At 37.5% G+C, this 18865-nt stretch overlaps 1 protein-coding gene and 1 non-coding gene across 3 annotated transcripts in view; both read left to right on the forward strand.

Annotated features, from left to right (window-relative positions):
• Window positions 1-18241, forward strand: part of LOC136265446 (TNF receptor-associated factor 2-like) — a 32016-nt gene extending 13775 nt beyond the window's left edge. The window contains exons 4-8 of one of the 2 annotated variants that reach the window (XM_066060299.1): window positions 1809-1913; window positions 1963-2127; window positions 2178-2249; window positions 2524-2595; window positions 15979-18241. In XM_066060299.1, coding sequence (XP_065916371.1) covers window positions 1809-1913; window positions 1963-2127; window positions 2178-2249; window positions 2524-2595; window positions 15979-17232 — 1668 coding nt within the window. In that variant the 3' untranslated portion in view covers window positions 17233-18241. The remainder of the gene's footprint in view (window positions 1-1808; window positions 1914-1962; window positions 2128-2177; window positions 2250-2523; window positions 2596-15978) is intronic. The other variant, XM_066060298.1, reaches the window with a different exon arrangement.
• LOC136267827 (5.8S ribosomal RNA) lies at window positions 9621-9776 on the forward strand. The gene has a single exon (XR_010706793.1). It is a non-coding gene; the product is annotated as a 5.8S ribosomal RNA (ribosomal RNA).
• Window positions 18242-18865: the final 624 nt, after the last annotated feature.

Consider the following 18865-nt stretch of genomic DNA (forward strand, 5'->3'; position numbering starts at 1 on the left):
GGTTGTAGATAAATGGTAGATCAGAGTTATACAGTGTAAATGTGTATGTCATGCGCCAGTCTCCCATCTTAGACATTCAGAAGATTGTGTGCATTCTTACAGCATAGCGACTGTCCTTAATTGTGGTGATACAGTGTTATCAGAATACTTGGGGTCTTGAGTGCACTCAAAGTGAAGCACATTCATTTATACTAGATGAATAAAAATTTTAAAAGGGGGATCACTGAAACAGCTAGGGCTGAGCGATACTACCGTTTTAGCGATATCGCGATATTTCGAAAGTATCGATATTGCGATATTTTGTTATTAACTATCGTGATACCATGCCTGTACATTATTGTCATTAAAAATCCATTTGTTATGCAGTACTAGGCTAAGAATCCTTGTAAATGATTAAGTCCACCCACCTGGTTTCCCCTGCAGAGAGGTGTGAACACCACAACATAACCTCAAAGCATGTGTTACAATAACTGTTACTGTAAACAAGAATGATAGTGGCTAGTTTGCTATCACCTATAAGGACTTCCTGCAGGAATGCTGAGCAATACAGTGTGTAGCAGCAGCTATGATTGACTTATTCATAAGTATCGTGAATTATTCAGTATTGTGAATAGTGGCTTTAGTATTGATCGTGATACTAAAATGGTAGTATCGCTCATCCCTAGAAACAACCATGAAACAAGAAGGGATCACTGGGGTAGTAATGTTCCCTATTTTGACTCACTGTCTTAAAATTTTTTAGTTACATGCTCCTGTCATCATTTTGAGACAAGTCAAAATAGGGATTCACATTACCACCCCAGTAACAAAGGAGGTAGGAGATGACATCACAATAATTGTGTGACATGTGCGTACTGTACATTTTGCCATTGGGTTTAGTTCTAGTAAACCGTGAAGATCAGCATTGTGTTTATTTATCAGAAATAGTAATTCAATAGTGAAGAAATCATTTCATGTACTAAGCCCTGCTAAGCCCCAGCGATATTACAGTGAACTTTGCAACAGGACGTTATTTAGAGTGATCTTAGTTTCAGGTACCTGTGTTATTGTTCGCTATATTCTTAGTCACTAGTATATATATATAAATGCAATCAACTTTGGCATCTACAATGATGCAAGTAGCTGCTACATTAGTTTTTCATCATGTATTTATCATTGGAATTCAATTAGGTTACACAAAATTGTATGTATTATAACATCATGTCCTACCCCCACTCCCCCAGCAATACCTTCTTTTTTCAACAATCATTATTCTTCTTTAAATTTTTGAGTTTTTATTAATTCAGTATTTGACTGCATTATTAGAGTATTTATGTGACTGCTCTATTAGAGTATTTAATTCGCCCACGTACAATAAAAGTTGTAACCGTCTTCAACATACAGTTACTTTTACTGAGTTGAATACAACAAGCAGCACTCACCAGTAAACCTAACTCTCAACACAAACTTTTATGGTTTTGCGTGTGTACTGGAATTTTGAAAAGAAGAAACAGCACCTGGTTCCACTTTAAAATCTAAATCAAAAATAGGTCATGAGCATGTGCAATGATCCATTCTGCAAGCATTGCTATTATTTTATCCAGGATTCTCCTTGTAAACCTCTCTCTACCTATGAAACAATATTATGAAGATGAATACTATTTCCTTTTCACTTAATATTCACTTATGGACCTATACACATTGAAAAGAACCACTAGAGGATTGTTTTGAGTTGGAGGATGTTTTCTAAAGTGGTTTGTAGGCGTGCGTTATACATGTGTTCTACTTTTATGTGTACGAACAGTGTAGCACAGTCTGCATCACCTCAGGTTTGGCCAGATTTTGCTGTGAAGAGAGAGATTGCTAATCTCAAAGTGAAATGTGATAACTACCAGGGTGGATGTGATTGGGCAGGATTATTCAAGGATCTGATGGTACAGTGTGTATAGCATGTTACAACGCTATTTTGTACCCTTTACACAGAAACACTTGGAGGAATGTCAGTTTGTCACAGTGGTGTGCAAGAACCCTGGATGTGGTGAACGAGTATTGCTATCAGAACTAGAAGTACACTTAAAAGACAAGTGTCTTCACCGACAAGTGGAGTGTAAGGATTGTGACAAGAAGATGTCCTTCATTGAACTACAGGTGTGTAGTATGGTAGTGTAGTGTTGTGGGTGATGTGGTGATACTTACAGGAACACACTGAACTGTGTCCTAATGCTCCTAAAGTGTGCAAGACTTGCAAAAAGAAAATACCAGCATCACAGGTAAATGAGATGAGAATTTTGCTGTTACACATGACAGACAACTGGTACAGTTTACCAATTAAATGTAGAAAAAAAGTTAGTGTAGTGATCTGCCAGACAAATGAATATAAAGTGTACGGGTATGCCAATTAAAGCATATAATCATCCATTGGTAATTATAGCAGCTTGTGAAGTTGTGTTCCGTAATTAAAATTGTGTGTGAATTACAATTATAGAATCCATTAGTGTTAGCTTACAATGTCATCTTCTTTATGATAATCCTTCTTTATGATAGTATATCCAACACATCAGAGAGGAATGTAAACACATCCAGTGTGTGTGCAAGGAAGATGATGCCATTTTTGAGGTAAATATTATATGTATAATGGAGAATTCTGGGAAGCAGGAACAGAAACTCAAACAATGGGTATGTCTGATAAAGGTTATCATGTTAATAAGCTGGTGGGATTTTGCACCAAAATGTTTCTTTGCAAGTCCCTTTCGCTAGAACAATCAATACACTCTAATGGAGCAGTCGCTCTGCACTAAAATACTCTAATAGAACAGTCAATATTTTTATAAAAATATATAATTTTTATTCATTGCTACTTCACTAGGGATCTGTAAGAATTAAACCTGTGAATTTTATGGACTAGCCAGGTAGGTAGTAGCAACTGAAAGTTACCTAACTCCAAGTCTATTGAAGTAAAACCAAAAACGTTTTAAAGGATTCCTTTAAAGACAAAGAGGTTTTCAAAGTATTGATAATGCCTGTATATATTATAAACGGCATCGGAATAAGAAGTTGTATGATGGAGTTGCAATGCTGGCTCCATGTAAGGACCAGTTGGCTAGTGATTTATTCTATGTTGGCTAATCCATCAAATTAAGACTTTAGATTCCTTGTAGGTTCCTGGTTGGAAAAATTCTAGGCTGTTCTATTAGTGTATTTTGATAGTTTTAGTGGAAGGATCCAACAATGCTGCAAAGAAGTAATTTGGTATAAAATTCAACCTGTATATTGACATGATGACCTTTATTAGGAAATCCTGTTGGTCGTTCTCACTTTCTGTTCCCATTCCCTAGAATTCTACTTTCCCCATAGCTGTGGGCTTTTGTCTGGTTACAGAAAATTGTCTGTCTTTACGTGTATGTTTGTATGTCAGTCAGTCTGCACCCATGTGAGTGAATGTTATTATGTAATGCATCATTGAAGACATGTGCATAGGGTCCTGTGCTATTGCCAAAAGCTTATAGGTATGCCAATGAATGGATACTGTAATACAAATAAAAGGTGGAAAAAGAAAAGCATTTAGTAGCTAAGTGGCAAGAATTTTCACTCAACTACTACCTACTGTAGTAAAGTCCTAATTCCTTGTATTTTAGAACCACTACTATATATATTTTAATATTTTGTTATGACGGTTTCAGATTTGGGTTCACATATATGTGATAGGCTAAGCAAAACTGGTCACTAGTGCTGGGCGATATACCAGGAAATATAGTTAGTAACGGTATTTTACACAAACCGGTTTAAAGGTATGGCATTTTGAATTACTGGTTTTCTTGCGCATGCATAAAGACCACATTTTTGTTAATTAGAAAATGGATGACGAGCAAAGTGATGAGAGAGATGACGAGATTGATGACACCAGTCCAGCTGATATTTCTTCTAACAATACTAGCGATGACGTATTAGCAAAGAAAAAAACTAAGTCAGCAATATGGAATTTCTTTACCAAGACGATATTCCATGTGAGAAGGGAAGTGGTTTCATGCCGAACATGTAAAAAAATGTTGCTGCTCACGGAGGAAATACCTCAAATCTGATTTCCCATCTTCACATGCACTATCTGGAAAAGCGCAATGAATTTCGAAGACTTTCTGCTTCTGCTTGCTCCGAAAGCCAAAAGAAAAACGCCCTCCATGGCCAACCATTAATCATAGATTCACTCAAGGCGACACAGAAATATGATCGACGCAGCAGGAAATAGCGTAGACTGACTGATACCATCACGTATTGCATTGGAAAAGATATGTTGTCTATATACACGGTTGAAAAGCCAGGTTGTACCAACTTGCTGAGACAATTTGATCCACAGTACGAGTTGCAGCTCTTCCACAATTATATGAACGTATGAGGCAATCTGTGCTTCATGACATCAGTGCTTGAAATATGCAGACAAAAATACTAGGATATAGTACCTAAACTAAACTATTTTTGATCAGGCATTTATAAACTTGTTCAGACATTGAATACTTTTGCCATGAAAAAGTATTATATTAAGTCTGATATGCATTTGTCTGAGTAAATTTTATACCAATTTTGGTTGGACATGATATGATGTCTGACCAAAATAGAACATGTTTGGACAAACGCCAATTTTGGTCGGAAAATGTCAGATGTCCGACCATTTCAAGCACTGTGACATAAGCAGTTTTGAATTTTACTCAGCTACAGTACTACTGACATGTGGTCCAGTGTCAACAGTAATCCCTACATGAGTTACACAATACACTAAGTTTCTAAGGAGTGGGAATTATGTACCTTTGCATTAGGTACAATGTATTTTCCTCAAGATCACAATGGTGAAAACCTTGCTCAGGCAATCACAGATACGGGGTCTTGAAAGTAAGAATCAAGTCTGACTCACTATGTACCGACAATGATAGTAATATTTTACGAGCTGTCAACACAATTCTCAACTGGATACACTTACCTTGCTTCGGACATAATCTTCACCTTACAATAAGAAATACTCTGAAAGGTGATAGACGGGTTGATCGTGCAGTGGCTGTGTGTAAAAAGCTAGTAAGTTCATTTTCTTACAGTTATAAAAAGAAGCGAGATTTGAAGGATGCTCAGGCTTACCTGAACAGTCTTTAGTCACTGACTGTCAAATGTGCTGAGGTTAAACTCAGAAGATTATCGGTCAAGTACTGGAGCAAGAGAAAGCTACACTGTATCAGGAAGTTTTATGTGGAGACAAAAATATTTTCATCTTGTGTTCCCACTTGGCAGGACTTGGCAGGACTCGAAGCATTGAATGCAGCATTGGATTTCTTGAATGATTTTACTGATAGGTTGTCTGCAGAGCACTATATGTTTGTTTCTGCAATTTTACTGGTTTTGAAAATTTTACATGATGATGTTTGCAGTGTTGGTGAAGATGATACAGCAGTGCAAAGTCCTAGATTATTTGGATGACAAGTATTCAGATTCATTTTGTTGGTTGCTGATGAGCGTAGCATCCTTTTTGGATCCTGGGTTTGAGTAGCATATGTAACCTCCAAGAATGAGCAAGCAAAGGCTGCTCAACCAGGTACTACAGATAGTACAGAGTCTATAGATACTACACAACTTACACAAGGAGAGCCTACACTCCTAGCCAAGAAGAGAAAGTAAAGTAGCTACTTAAGAACCTCAAGAGAGCAGCAGTCAGACTCTCAAACTGATGCATCTCCACAAGGTGCATGCAAAGCTGAAATTGATTGGTTACCAAACCAGATCCAGAGAGAAACCCACTGGAGTGGTAGAAAATATATCATTTCATCTCATTTTGCTAAAAAGTATTTGTCTATTTGTACTTCAAGTTCAGCCTCTGAGTGCTTGTTCAGTGTACCTAGCTTGAGGATCTCCACTCGGTTTTTTAAATCCACGAAGATCCGAGGGTGTGGTCTCTAACCAACTTAGAAAGTGTATACATTTTATATGGGCATATATTGTGGGACTGGGTTATGTATGCTGTTCTGAAATTGTCACACTGTTAAAATAATCGTGGAAGACTGAACGTGCTTTTGTCAAGGTGCTGAAAAAATCGAAGCTTGCACTTCCTTCTTTCACAAATTAGACTTGGATCCGACATAGCTGGGACACAGCAGTGATCGATAATGTTGAGCTGGGTTAGCAGTAGCAAGTGCCTATGATGTCACAGGAGTGTAAAGAACACATGTGTCGAAGAAGCAGCTTGTCTGGATTTATACGATGGGAATGAGTTGTCACAAGTTGTGCCTTTAGTGGTGCCACAGTAGCACAAAAAAGCAGGCACAGTTTTGAATATGAACCACACCCACATTACACGTAGTGCAAAATACTGTTTCTACAAGGAAGCTTACCCATTTAGGTATTAGTAAGGTCCATCCATAGTTTAATAGAAACACTTTAGAAACAGATGAGCATTAAATAGAATTTTCCATGATATTTCTGGACTTCTCCATTCATCGTAACAAATGTACATGCAACATTAGATTGTACCTCCCATAATCAAATTCTTTTAGACATGCCTATAAAATGAATAGTGTGGTTAACCACATGTTGGCCTGGGTGACTGGTTGCCCACTGTAGGCTATCAGCCTGAATATGCATGGAGGGAGCATTGTAAATCAATGATCAAAAGTGAGATTTGTGATGCTTAAGTTCTTTCTGCTAGCAGGTCTCTAACCATTTTAAGAATCTGGTAGCAGGTCTCTTAGTAATTCTAGTATCCTCCAAAGATCAAAGCATATTATGCATACCATTTTCTAAGTACAGCAATACTGGATACTGGGGTACATTTCCATAATGGATACCAGGATTAAAAATGTCATTCCACCGAGCACTACTGGTCGTTTTCAATAAATGCTGATAGTATCAGACATTTAAACTCTTTCTTCTGTTTTCCAAAGATTCCCATACTAGTGTGTTAATCAAGTTATTTATGCTGGCAGTTTGATGATTGTTTCAAGCTAAAATAAAAAAGGACTCTATGCAAGGATTATAGGTATGGATATGGAGGTCTCCCCTCCCGTATTGGCTAGATGTTGTGCTACTTCTAAAAACCAGGTGTCATGCAGCTAGCTAACTCATCTGGAATTAACCAATTATTTATTATTTTAACCAATAGGTTTTTGGCTGTGCACTAATACATAATTTATTGTAATTCTTGGATTTCATAATTCATGATTTTTTTGTAATTCTTCAGTTATGTTGCTATGCATCGCTAAGGAAGCGCTTGTTAACTATACCACTTTAACAACATGTTATGCGTAGAAGTATCTTCTAAACTGTTTTATAGTTTGACTATCGTGTTTTTCCCACAAATTCTCTCTACAAAGCCTCAAAGCTGCTCTTCATTTTCGTTCGTGTATGTAGGGGACATGCCTCCATTCAACTCGAAGGGATAGGCTATTCCTGGTAGTCTACGAGGCCTGTGCCATTGTTAAACCAGGTGCGTGCCCACAGCCGGCTGTGGGCTTACTAAAAATTTTTTCGTACATGTGTGTGTGTGTGTACCTACCTACCTACCTATCTACCTATCTATGTTTGTCCGTCCACACCCACATGAACAAGTCCTTTTAGTGGTAAAAGCAGTCCATCTATGAAAATTAAACACTAGTATGTTCACGTTGAGCTGAACCCTGAAAAACAGCTAAAAATTGAAAGTGGATTTTTACTCAACAGAGTAAACATTTCTGCCAACCAGATGATTATTGGTAACAGCAAAGGTGTCAACAACAAACACGTACGGTTTGGCTCTATTACAAGTTCGGGAAAGGACTCAAATGGACACCATACTTATATGGCTTCTCCATAGGAAATGTATTGTGAAAATTTTGATTGGCCATAAATATTATGTCAAACATTTGAACAACAAGATTTTGAAATATTTTTAGCGGGTCAAACAGTACTACAAATGAGCCAAATTTCAAGATCGTGTGTAATTGCATCCATGAGTTATTAAAGGTTTTTGGTTATTAAATGTTTTTGAGGATTCAGCTCAACGCAAACATACTATAGAAGCCTATATTAAACTTGAGCATAGGCAAGGTTTGTACTGAGGCGGTTTCTTCGGGTGTAGCAACTCTCTACAGAATTCGTGATTTACCTTCCCATTGGGCTCTTCATGAATTCACCTGGCTTGCTGGTTTGGCTGTCTCAGCACCTGGCTTGCATACTCTATCTGCTACAGTATTTCCTGCATGTTATGTATGCATAATTATAGTATGTACACATCACTGTACTATTGGCATACCACTGATGAACTGCACTTAGCTACTGGTGGTCAAGTGGTAGTTAAACGGATTATATGCTGACTGTGCTGGCCTTCACCACCTTGTCGTACATGGCCTCACTTCTTGATTGAGTCATCTTCAGAGACATCTCACACCTACAATGTAAAAAATATTGTGGGTTTACATTTTGTATGCATCATCCTTCACCATAGCTGAACAATTTCCATCTTTGGTGTTGTTAATAATGTATTGCTACATACATACAATACTGCAATAATGTACAAAAGTGCTGGTACATCATTGGTGTGGCTATGGCACAGGACTGTGTACACAGTGTATATGCATACAAAGCATACAGGAGAGAGAGCTATATACTGGTGGCCTCTAGTTACGATGGCAATTTTGAAGGTTTTAATTTCGAAGAGTGCATAATTATTTCGAAAGTACAGATGGGTTTCAAGCAAATAAAAATTCGTGTCACAAATTACAAAAATATGTAGAGTCTACATGTGCTTTCCTTACTGATGGAATCGAGGATGGAATAATCCCCACTTTTGCACACTGGAAAGAAGACTTGAGTTATAAGTGGAGTAGATAGCAGCCACTGGCGAGGCAATCGGCTCGATCAGGGTACAGTAGCAGATGTCATGGATTCCCAACAATGGCCATTCTGGATACTTTACTGGCTATTGATGTAGTAATGATACTGTTCAACTATTGTTAATAATACTGAGCTTAAACTTGTAAAGAATACACAAACGAATATGCGTTGTTCGATCACCTGAAAGTACACTATTTTTACTTGTGGGAATTTAATTTCAAAGAGAAGGGCCTCTTCAAAACATCCAAAAATAAAAACCCTTCGAAAATAACCAGCTATACGATATGTGACCCGGTCCTAGTAATAATAACAATAATATTAGCACATTTTTAGCTCACTATAAGCCTTATGCCTAATGACGTCACACGAAATTGCTATTTGGGGGGACTCTTATATTTTCGAGTATATGCAGCCAATGGTGGTTGAGATTTTGAAGATTCATATCGTGACTAACAAACGAGATATTACAGCGAAACTACCAGGTATGGTTAATAGAACAACGAAGCAATAACTTCTACGTAACTCAGAAAACCAGCTAAATTTTTTACCCCAGTGTTAGAGACTAAATTTATACCCTTATAACCATACCTGATAATTTTAGGTCGATGTCTTCTTCCAGGATTGAATAGTCGATCAATTCTTATTAACCCCCATTAGAACTAATGCTCCGATACATTAGAGTTCCCCAACTAGCCATGGCCATTTTATTTGGTGACGTCATTAGGCATAAGGCTTATTCCACCTGTGCACGTTTCCGGATTCTTTAGCTACTTCTATAAAGTGTTGGTCGAAATGTTGACAACTTTTGAAGGTGGATCTCTTGGCTTGTGCATTGGTGAAGAATGCAGCAAGCTCCAATACGTAGTGTGAATTGCAGAATTCAATGAATCATTGAGTCTTTGAATGCAAATGGCACTTCTGGGGTCTCCTCGGTAAGTACACAATGAGAAGTGGTGTCAGACATTCTGTCAGGCTGATACAGAGTGTATTGATAGTGAAAGTAGTGCTAATGTGGCAGTACACATAGAAGGAACAGCAGTGAAGAATAGAAGTATAGTTTGGAAGTACTTTTAGAAAGTGGCTGGCCATGATGGAGTTAGAGTCCAGTGTGAGATACACCCTGGTAACAAGACGATAAAAATGACAGACGGAAACACCACAAATTTGTTAAGTCATTTTAGAACCACACACTCCAAAAAAGTATTTGAAGTGAAGCCACAGGCTGAGGAAGAAAAGAAGAGAAAGAAATCCACTAAACAAAGAAGTAGTAAGACATCTCTCAGCAAAACTCTTCTCAGGCTACTTTGACAAGTATAGTTACTAGTAAGACTACAAGTAGTGTTAAGTACAGGAAAATAACCCAGAAGATAGCGGATAATATGATCTATGACTTTCAGCCTTTTCATTTGTGGAGGATAAAGAACAGCTGGAACCTCGGTATGATAAAACCACATTTGTTAGGTCTGTCATACCTGGTATATATGAAGAAGCAAAGTGGAAAGTAAAAAGAGAAACCTTGTAGATTTGCAAGTTGATACTAAAATTGCTCTGACAACCAATATGTGGACATCTGAGGCTAACAAGCTTACCTTGGATTGACCTGCCATTACCTAACTCAAGACTTTGAGTTGGTGTCTATCTGCCTAGCTGTTCAGCACTTCAGTGGAAGGCACACTGGCATTAACATAATTATCTTCATAATACAAATACTTAGTGACTACTCCACTGACAATTCAGCAGTATCTACAGTCATTACTGATAATGCTGCTAATGTTGACTTAGCAGTGCATCTCAGACAATGGAGCAGTAGACACTACTTTGGCCATACCCTTCAATTTGCCATTGAAGTTAGTTTGAAGATATTCCCGTCATGCAAGCTATGCTAAGGTCTGCTAAGAATATTGTGGCATTTTATCATCGTTTATCTAAAGGTATGGAAAAGGCTAAAGGAATTTTGCAAGTTCAGCTTAAGCTTCCAGATCACAAATTGATCACTAACCGCCCCACTTGATGGAACAGTACATGCTACATGCTCCCAACGACTCCTAGAATAAAAGTTGTCTGTGATTTGTGCTTCACCTTGTGAGCCACAAGTAAGTCTCTTAGTTTATAAGTGGTCCATTCTGGAAGAGTTGCTAGAAATTTTGCAGTCTTTTGAGGAAGCAACAAGAGAACTGAGCACAGAGAAACCAATGTCATGCAGCAAGGTGATTCCTTTGTTAAATGCACTCTTGCGTGAATTGTATAAGCATATCTATGATGATGATGAAACACAAATTCCGGAGAGTCAAGACCACCATGATCTAAAATCTCAGGTTGTGTTAGCAGAAATCATTGCTTCTTGTAACAGAAGATGGGTGGATTATGGAAATTATGACATCTATGCAATAAACACCTTATTGGACCCACGATTTAAGAAAATACCTTTCACTTCTGAACCTTTGGATAGCCTTGGCTCTTATGGTTTCTCAGAACAACTCTATGGAATCCTTTTTAACGATAACAACGTGGAAACTGGTTAAAATACAAACCCGCATTTTTCACATGTGATATTACGCTAGTCAACAGCGAATCACGAAAAATCGTTCCATAGCCCTGTAAAGAAATATTTCACCAATGCCTCTGCCAAATTTTGAGAGTCTATGGTACATAAATATGGAGTTATTAATGAATTGTGACACAGTGTAACTGGCCAGGGCGTGTTCCGTAAAGCAGTAATCACGTGATGACAGCTGGTGTTGTTCACGTGAAGTTACCAGAGTTTTGACAAGGTGATGAAGTTAGTGCGTGAATATCGTTACTTGTATCAGCAATAGTAGCCTGACAATCTGATAGAACTGATTCTTTCAATATTTCGAAACCCTTTGCTTTGTTCTACTGGTTTTCCGTGTTTATCGTGCATGGCCACAAACATGATGTCCCGTAAGCCTTGTAAGGCTTCATTTCATTACTTCAGTGCCACCTTAAATGTCAGGTTTCAAGAAAACTTATCCTCTGCTTTTGTTCCAAGAAACAATGATCACAAAGAAGATATACAAATGTAAGTTTGCAAGCTGGACACACAGAGTTTAACAGTATAGGAGTAATTTTAAGATGGAAAGCTAGAATACAGTTGTTAGCTAAGTGTGTGTTCTATTACACAGTTAAGTGACTGCTCTATTACAGTATCTCGATTGTACAGTACTGTACAATGCAACAGAGACTTACTTCCACCCTTTTTACATTGTGCTTTCTCTCCAATTCCTGGCCAACAGGTGAAACACTGGTGGTGTTAAGCCATCTCGATCACTTACAAAATGGCAAATAACTCTGCACACATCAGTAAAACTAATAAATTCTAAAATTTCTATGTCTACTTTCATGGATGACAGCTCGTCACTTCTAGATTAAAAACTGTTCCAAGATTGCACCAACACTGATTAAAATGCAAGTCACATACTAATTTTTTTTTTGATTGGAGTTAAATAGAATTCTCTTACCATTCAATCACTGGCACGAAAACTTCCAATTATTATACGTTTGTGCCTTTGTTCACCTAGATCCAAACTAGTCTGGCAGCGCCCACCCCTTTGCTTTTAGAGTAAGGGTCTTCTGGTAACCGTAGTATATGGTACTTGTGCTACTACCACTATAGTGGTAGAGCCAATCAAATTGCAGTATCCAGTTTAAATGGGGATTTGTGATGTAAAATGCGTATTTGCACCATGAATGACACAATAATCATGGCGACCAAATTTGGAATAGTTGGAAAGCAGCTTATACTGTCCAAGCGGGACTCCGAGATACACATGCCATAAAGATTTACATTGAGAAGTATGAAGATCTGTGCTTTCTTCGCTGAGTTACAACAGCCTGAACAGGAAATTTATTACGTCACGCGCAATTTGAAACCATTTTTGAATTCCGGTCGCACAAGTACTTCAGACCCTTACTATACTACGGTTACCAGACCCTTACTATAAAAGCGAAGGGGCAGGTGCTGCCAGACTAGATCCGAACCCTAGTTAATGCAATTTTGTAGGCCTTGTGGTTTTCTCAAACATTGATTCGTTATTTAGGGCATGAGGTTTGGGCTTTTCTGGCCAAAAATATCACCCTAAAACCAGCCTCACAATACCTTCATGGCAACTTGGCAGTATAGTTAGGTATAACCAAGCCTAAAAGTGCCTTAAATATGATCTGAAACACTTCCAAAATGTTTGGAATTTTGTACTGACTGATTGACTGACTAATGCTTTCACACGTAACTCGATAACAGCTAAGGCTACAGGCTTGATTTTTTCACTGTTCGACATTACTTTGTCCCGAGATGTGCCTTTTGGCATACCACAGTAAATACAGTGCACGTATCATGGACTTACTTTTGTCCTCCTTTGTGTTCCATTTCTTTTTGCTGACAGCCCAAGGTGTTGATTTGTGGTAGTGTGATGGCTTCCCTACGTTTGTAAACGTGAATTATCTGTATTTTCCATGGTGACTGCAGAGATGTTTCTCCTATTGTTCTTTGTTTGTAATGCTATAAAACGGACTGAGCATAGCTGAAAGCGAAAGGCAATGGTCACTTCACTTTTAAGTCAGTAATTGATAGTTGGGGTACGCGTTCAGATGAAAACATAAACTGTGGCACTCTTCTTTCTTTTGATACAGTATGTGCTCAGCCTGGTTCACCAATGTTTCAAAAAAGTAAACAAACAAGTATAAGAATTTTAAGTTACTGGCTTTTGGTGAGCCTATTGATACATTTGTATCATTGTTTTTAGTTTGTAAGGCTGGTTTTGGTGGAGTTTTATTTGGCAGGAAATTGCAAATCTTTGCTGTCCCTAATCAAACTCTACAAAAACACTTTAAACGGCTGGAAACAATTCCAGTAAGTTGCTATAGAATTTTAACAATCCACAAGATCGTGGAATTTTAAACCAAGAGCGCACCCACAGCTGACTGAAGGCCAGCTATGGGTGTGCACCTGGTTTACTGAAATTACTTTCATAAAAGTGTGTGTGTGCATGCGTGCGTGTGTGTGTGCATGTGTGCGTGTGTGTGTGCCTATCTTCCTATCTATGTTTGTCCATATGCACCAAAATCATTAAATAATAAAAGAAGTATAAGTGAATTGAAGTATTAAACTTCTGCACAGGTAAACTTTGCTCTGAGGTGATTTCTTTTCGGTGGTCTGAAATAAGGGTGTGGAAACTCTCCTCCAACTGCCTCGTAGACTACCAGGAGTACCCTATCTCTTCGAGTTGAAAGAGGGAGGGGTGTCCCCTATGTGCGCAAACAAAAATGAAGACCAACTTAAGGCTTTGTCGAGAGAATTTGCAGGAAAAAAAACGATAGTCAAACTATAAAACAGTCTAGAAGAATTACCTTTGTGTATATTATGTTGTTAAAAGTGGTTTGTTTAACAAGCGCTTCCTTTGCAGTGCATAGCAACATAAGTGAAGAATTATTTCCTGGATTACAAAATCTGACATTACAATAAATTAAATTATTTATTATTGTAAAACCAAAATCTATTGGTTTAAATAGTAATACATAGTTGGTTAATTCTAGCTAGCTGACTGGTGCCTGGTTTTTAGAAGTAGCACAACATCAACTTGACTCACAGGCCACTGATTGAAAAAGAAAGATACATTAGCAGATATAAAGGTGTGTATTTCTCCTTATGTATGCTAAAAGGCACTTCTCAAATAGTGCTCTGCGATATATCGGTAATACCGTTTATCATGATAAATTATCATAACCGATTATCATACCGCGACAGCCTTTGATAACCGATATATCGAAATACCGGTATATCGATAAATACCGCTATAGGATTGTTTTTAATCCAGCCTTTTGTGTTTAATTATCCAATTTGTTGATGGTTTAGCAGACACGCCTTGAACAAAAACTTGAGATTGTCACATTACAATACATGCCTACTTGTACTGAACTATATTTTTTGGGGTTTTTGGGATGATAATACTAGCCTAAGAAATGATGAAATAGTTACAATGACAAGTTAACTATATACCGATATACCGCGATATTTTCCTGTTACTAATACCGTGTATTCAAATTTCAATACCGCCGAGCTCTATTCTCAAATGCAACTGACGATTCTCTGAAAAAAAAACAATGGGTGCATAACTCCAGTAGTTTATCCTGTAATGTTGTCTGGAAGTAATATTGAGTCAGTGAATGAGCAGCTTCATTCTATTGGAAGCATTGATTTGCAGCCTGAATTGTCTGTGGCTTTACTATGAGCTCCACCGAAATCACGTAAACATGTAATTTTGGGACACACCCTCTTTTTGTCAATTAGCTTGAACAAGTGTCACCACCTTGGGGTGGAGCATCATAGACTATTTCACTAATTAATAAGTACATAAAGAATAGACTTAATCAAATCTTACAGGTCAAATCATGCATGGTGGGGTAATAAATTTTGGTGGCTTAAGTCATACAAAATAATGATGTTTGCACATACAATTGAAGTTCTTTCAAGTTTTATTCACTCTTACATAGAGATGCAACAATACAATGTGTAGACATATTGATATATTGCCTCTGGTATATCACGATACAGTGATATATTGTGCGATACAAAATGGAGTCTGTCTATATTGTTTTTTAATGTTGTTGTTGTTGTTGTTGTTGTTGTTGTTTTTGTTTTTTTTAAAGAAACAAGTGAGCTAATTTTTCTTTGAGAAGAATTATATAATACACAGTTTAACCACAATGTACAATAATTTGATTGTCAGCCATGTTAACAAACCACGATATGTCGATACATCACAATACGTGATATATCAATATGGTTTGACTTTGTACCAATACAACGATATTGTCTTAAAACGATATGATATGCGATATATCGATATATTGTTGCATCTCTACCCTTACAATGATTGAGTATAAAAGGTAGACAAACAAGTAGAGGGAAACATCAGATGATGATTTTTGTTCTAATGGTCCCTCAGTAGGTTGCAAACTTCCTTTCCACTGGTGCTATACCTTTTTTGCCACTAATTTTTCATAGGAAGCCACAAACCTGTTTTTATCTTAAGATTAATGTTAGCGTTCTTATGTAACTGCCATGTAATGATTTTGTAATGCTACTATTTGCTATGTAATGTCCTTTGTAATTTATTCATAGTTAATAATATCACCTCATAGGGTGGCAGTGATAAATTACAGATTCATCTTGAGGACATCAGTAAACTTGGTAATCACTTAGCACCGATGATCACTGAGTTCTCCAAGATGTCGCTAGCATTCCAGAAGATGACTGCAACCAATCAACTATTAACCCAGAGAAATGAGGAACTGGAAATAAGAAACAAAGTACTTGAGAGGAATGCTCAGGAGTCAAACGAAAAATTAGCTATTGTTACTGAACAAGTAGCTGCTTTTGAAAAGAGATGTGATGAGAAAGTCGATACTTTGCACAGGAAGGTTGAAAAAGTTGACACTCTTGAAAAAGAGGTTGAACTATTAAAGAAGAAGCAAAATGTCCAGCTGCAAAAAAACAAAGAAGCACAGGTAAACAGCTTTGGCCATCCAATGCAAGAAATTCCAAGAAGTCTGGAAGTTGCTTCCAATACAACATCAGACTACTCCCCAACATTGGATGAACTTGAAAGTCTCAGTCCACGATCAGATCAGCTGCCACATGAGGTTGTTCCTATCACAGAGAGATCTCAGGCCACAAAAAGTTCAAATGCCAAAAGCTATTCTCACATAGTAGGGCAACTAGAAAGCCTTCAACTACAGCAACAACAACCTGTAGCCATCAAACAGAAATCTGCATGTGGTGGTAAAGTAGTCCCATATGAGAAGCCACCCTCCTCAGAGCTAGTCAAACAAGTTGAAGACAAGGTGTTGGAAGTTGAGCGTACACTTAATGTTCTTAATGTGCATCATTCAGAATTAGAGCTACAATTACAAGCCTCTCTTGCTAGTACCCACAATGGAGCTTTCCTATGGCGTATTCCTGAAGTTCGTCGAAGAATCCGAGATGCTAAGATCGGCCGCATCACCAGCATTTACTCCCCACCATTTTACACAGGAAGAAATGGTTACAAAATGTGCATCAGAGCTTACCTTAATGGTGATGGTACTGGAGAGGGGACACACCTCTCCATCTTCTTTGTGCTAATGAGGGGTGAGTATGACCCCCTCCTTCAGTGGCCATTTGAGCCTAAAGTCAGTCTAATCCTTGTTGATCAGGATCATAAGAAGCATCTTGTCCAAACCTTCAAGCCTAATGCTCAGTCCAGCAGTTTCAAGAGACCAGTTAGTGACATGAATGTTGCCAGTGGTTGCCCTGAATTTGCCAAGCTCTCAATCCTTGATAACCCAAGTTATGTGAAGGAAGATGTGATGTACATCAAAGCCATTGTTGATACATCTAAGATCTTTCATCCTTAATGTATGTCATGCATACAAGAAATATTTTTTTATATCACTTAGCTACAAGGTTGTTAAAAAAAAAGACAAAAAAATAAAAAAAAAATAAAAAAAGTAAAAAACAAAAAGTAAAAACAATAAACAAAAATTGTACCACTGATTGCCAATTTAACAGAACTTATTTGCTACTTACACATATTAAGCACCTAAATTGTAATTTTAAGTAAAATTAATTTTGATTGTAATTTAATGTTGCAATTTATCATGTTTTAAAATAATCAAAGTGAGGTCTTTCCTTCAAAACAGTAACTAGTTCTACAACTGTGTGGTTAGTTGCTGTCAAGTAGCTAAGTTACAATAATTAAATTTTAAAATCTATAATTTTTTTCCTCTGATCATATACACGTATGCATGCTCCAAAGAATGAATAATTATTCACAAGCATAGAGGCAGTTTCAGCTATTCTGCTGTTGCACAACCTGAGTACTGTTTTCAATCAGTTTTTCAGGTATGAAAGTTACCATGCAATTACAAGCAGCTTTCCTGCATGGTACAGTGTTGTATGTCGAGCATGCAATCCTCCTTCCCATAAGCATGCTCAGTTTTGTACAAATCTGTAAAGCGATGTGGCCAAGTTAGGCAACCATGTAAAAAAAACAGACAAAATCTTGAAAACCTTATTGCTGACCCTATGCCATGGCCAGAAATAATTTTACCAACGTTAATGAAGCCATATGCATCATAAGCGATTACTAACTGCTAAATGAGCACAGCCTAGTAGACAATTTCACCACACATGAAGACCCCAAATATTTTGAGAGCCTGTAAAGTCCTCTCTCTATATAGTATATGCAAAGTCTGACAAAGAAATAGCAGACCTGTAACTATGTTTTCTCCATGTTTATACAGCTTGAGCTGACAAAAAAAGGAAAAGTAATGGCTGAGTTAGTGAAGCAGTACAATTTTTAAAACACTAGTACTGCCACTGGAATACCTATTGGCAGATACGAAACTAGTCAATAACACCTATATCAAATATTTTTTGATGTGTCCTGCCTTTGGTGGCAATTTTCACTGATTCTTGAAAATTAATAATTGTAAAGGCAATGAAATTTTTCTGGTCATGAATTGTCAAAAGCAAGGCTAACATCCTAAATAACTATTTCTAGAACCATCTTATGCATGATAGCTGCGTATACAATTTCTGCTCTGCACCAAAGCTTTTAGTGATCCTCCTGACAAGATCTCTTCGTGCGAAAGAGATAAAATCAATCCCTTAGTTCTGGAAACTATCACCTGATTGGTTGACTGCCTCAATTTCACAAAAATGGAAACCATGCAGGTGTTTCAAACTACTTAACTAAGAAAATGTTCTAAATCAAGCTGTCTGTTACTATAAAGATTAGCTATAGCCATTTAAGAACTACACTTGTGTTTTACCACCATTTCTGAGGTACGAGTGACATTTGCTGTGCTGTAAAATGATAGCCAGCATTTTAAGCATCAAAATAAGTGTGCACATGATTGATAATGCATGGCAATGATGAAACTAGGGTGGTGGGGTAAAAAGGGGATGAGAAGCATTATTAATCTATGTTTGCCTGGCCTAATTATGCTAGAATGCTTAGGTTGTGTGCACTAAGAGGGCTATTAT

The sequence above is a fragment of the Dysidea avara genome, chromosome 9, assembly GCF_963678975.1.
Source record: "Dysidea avara chromosome 9, odDysAvar1.4, whole genome shotgun sequence".
Lineage (NCBI taxonomy): Eukaryota > Metazoa > Porifera > Demospongiae > Dictyoceratida > Dysideidae > Dysidea > Dysidea avara.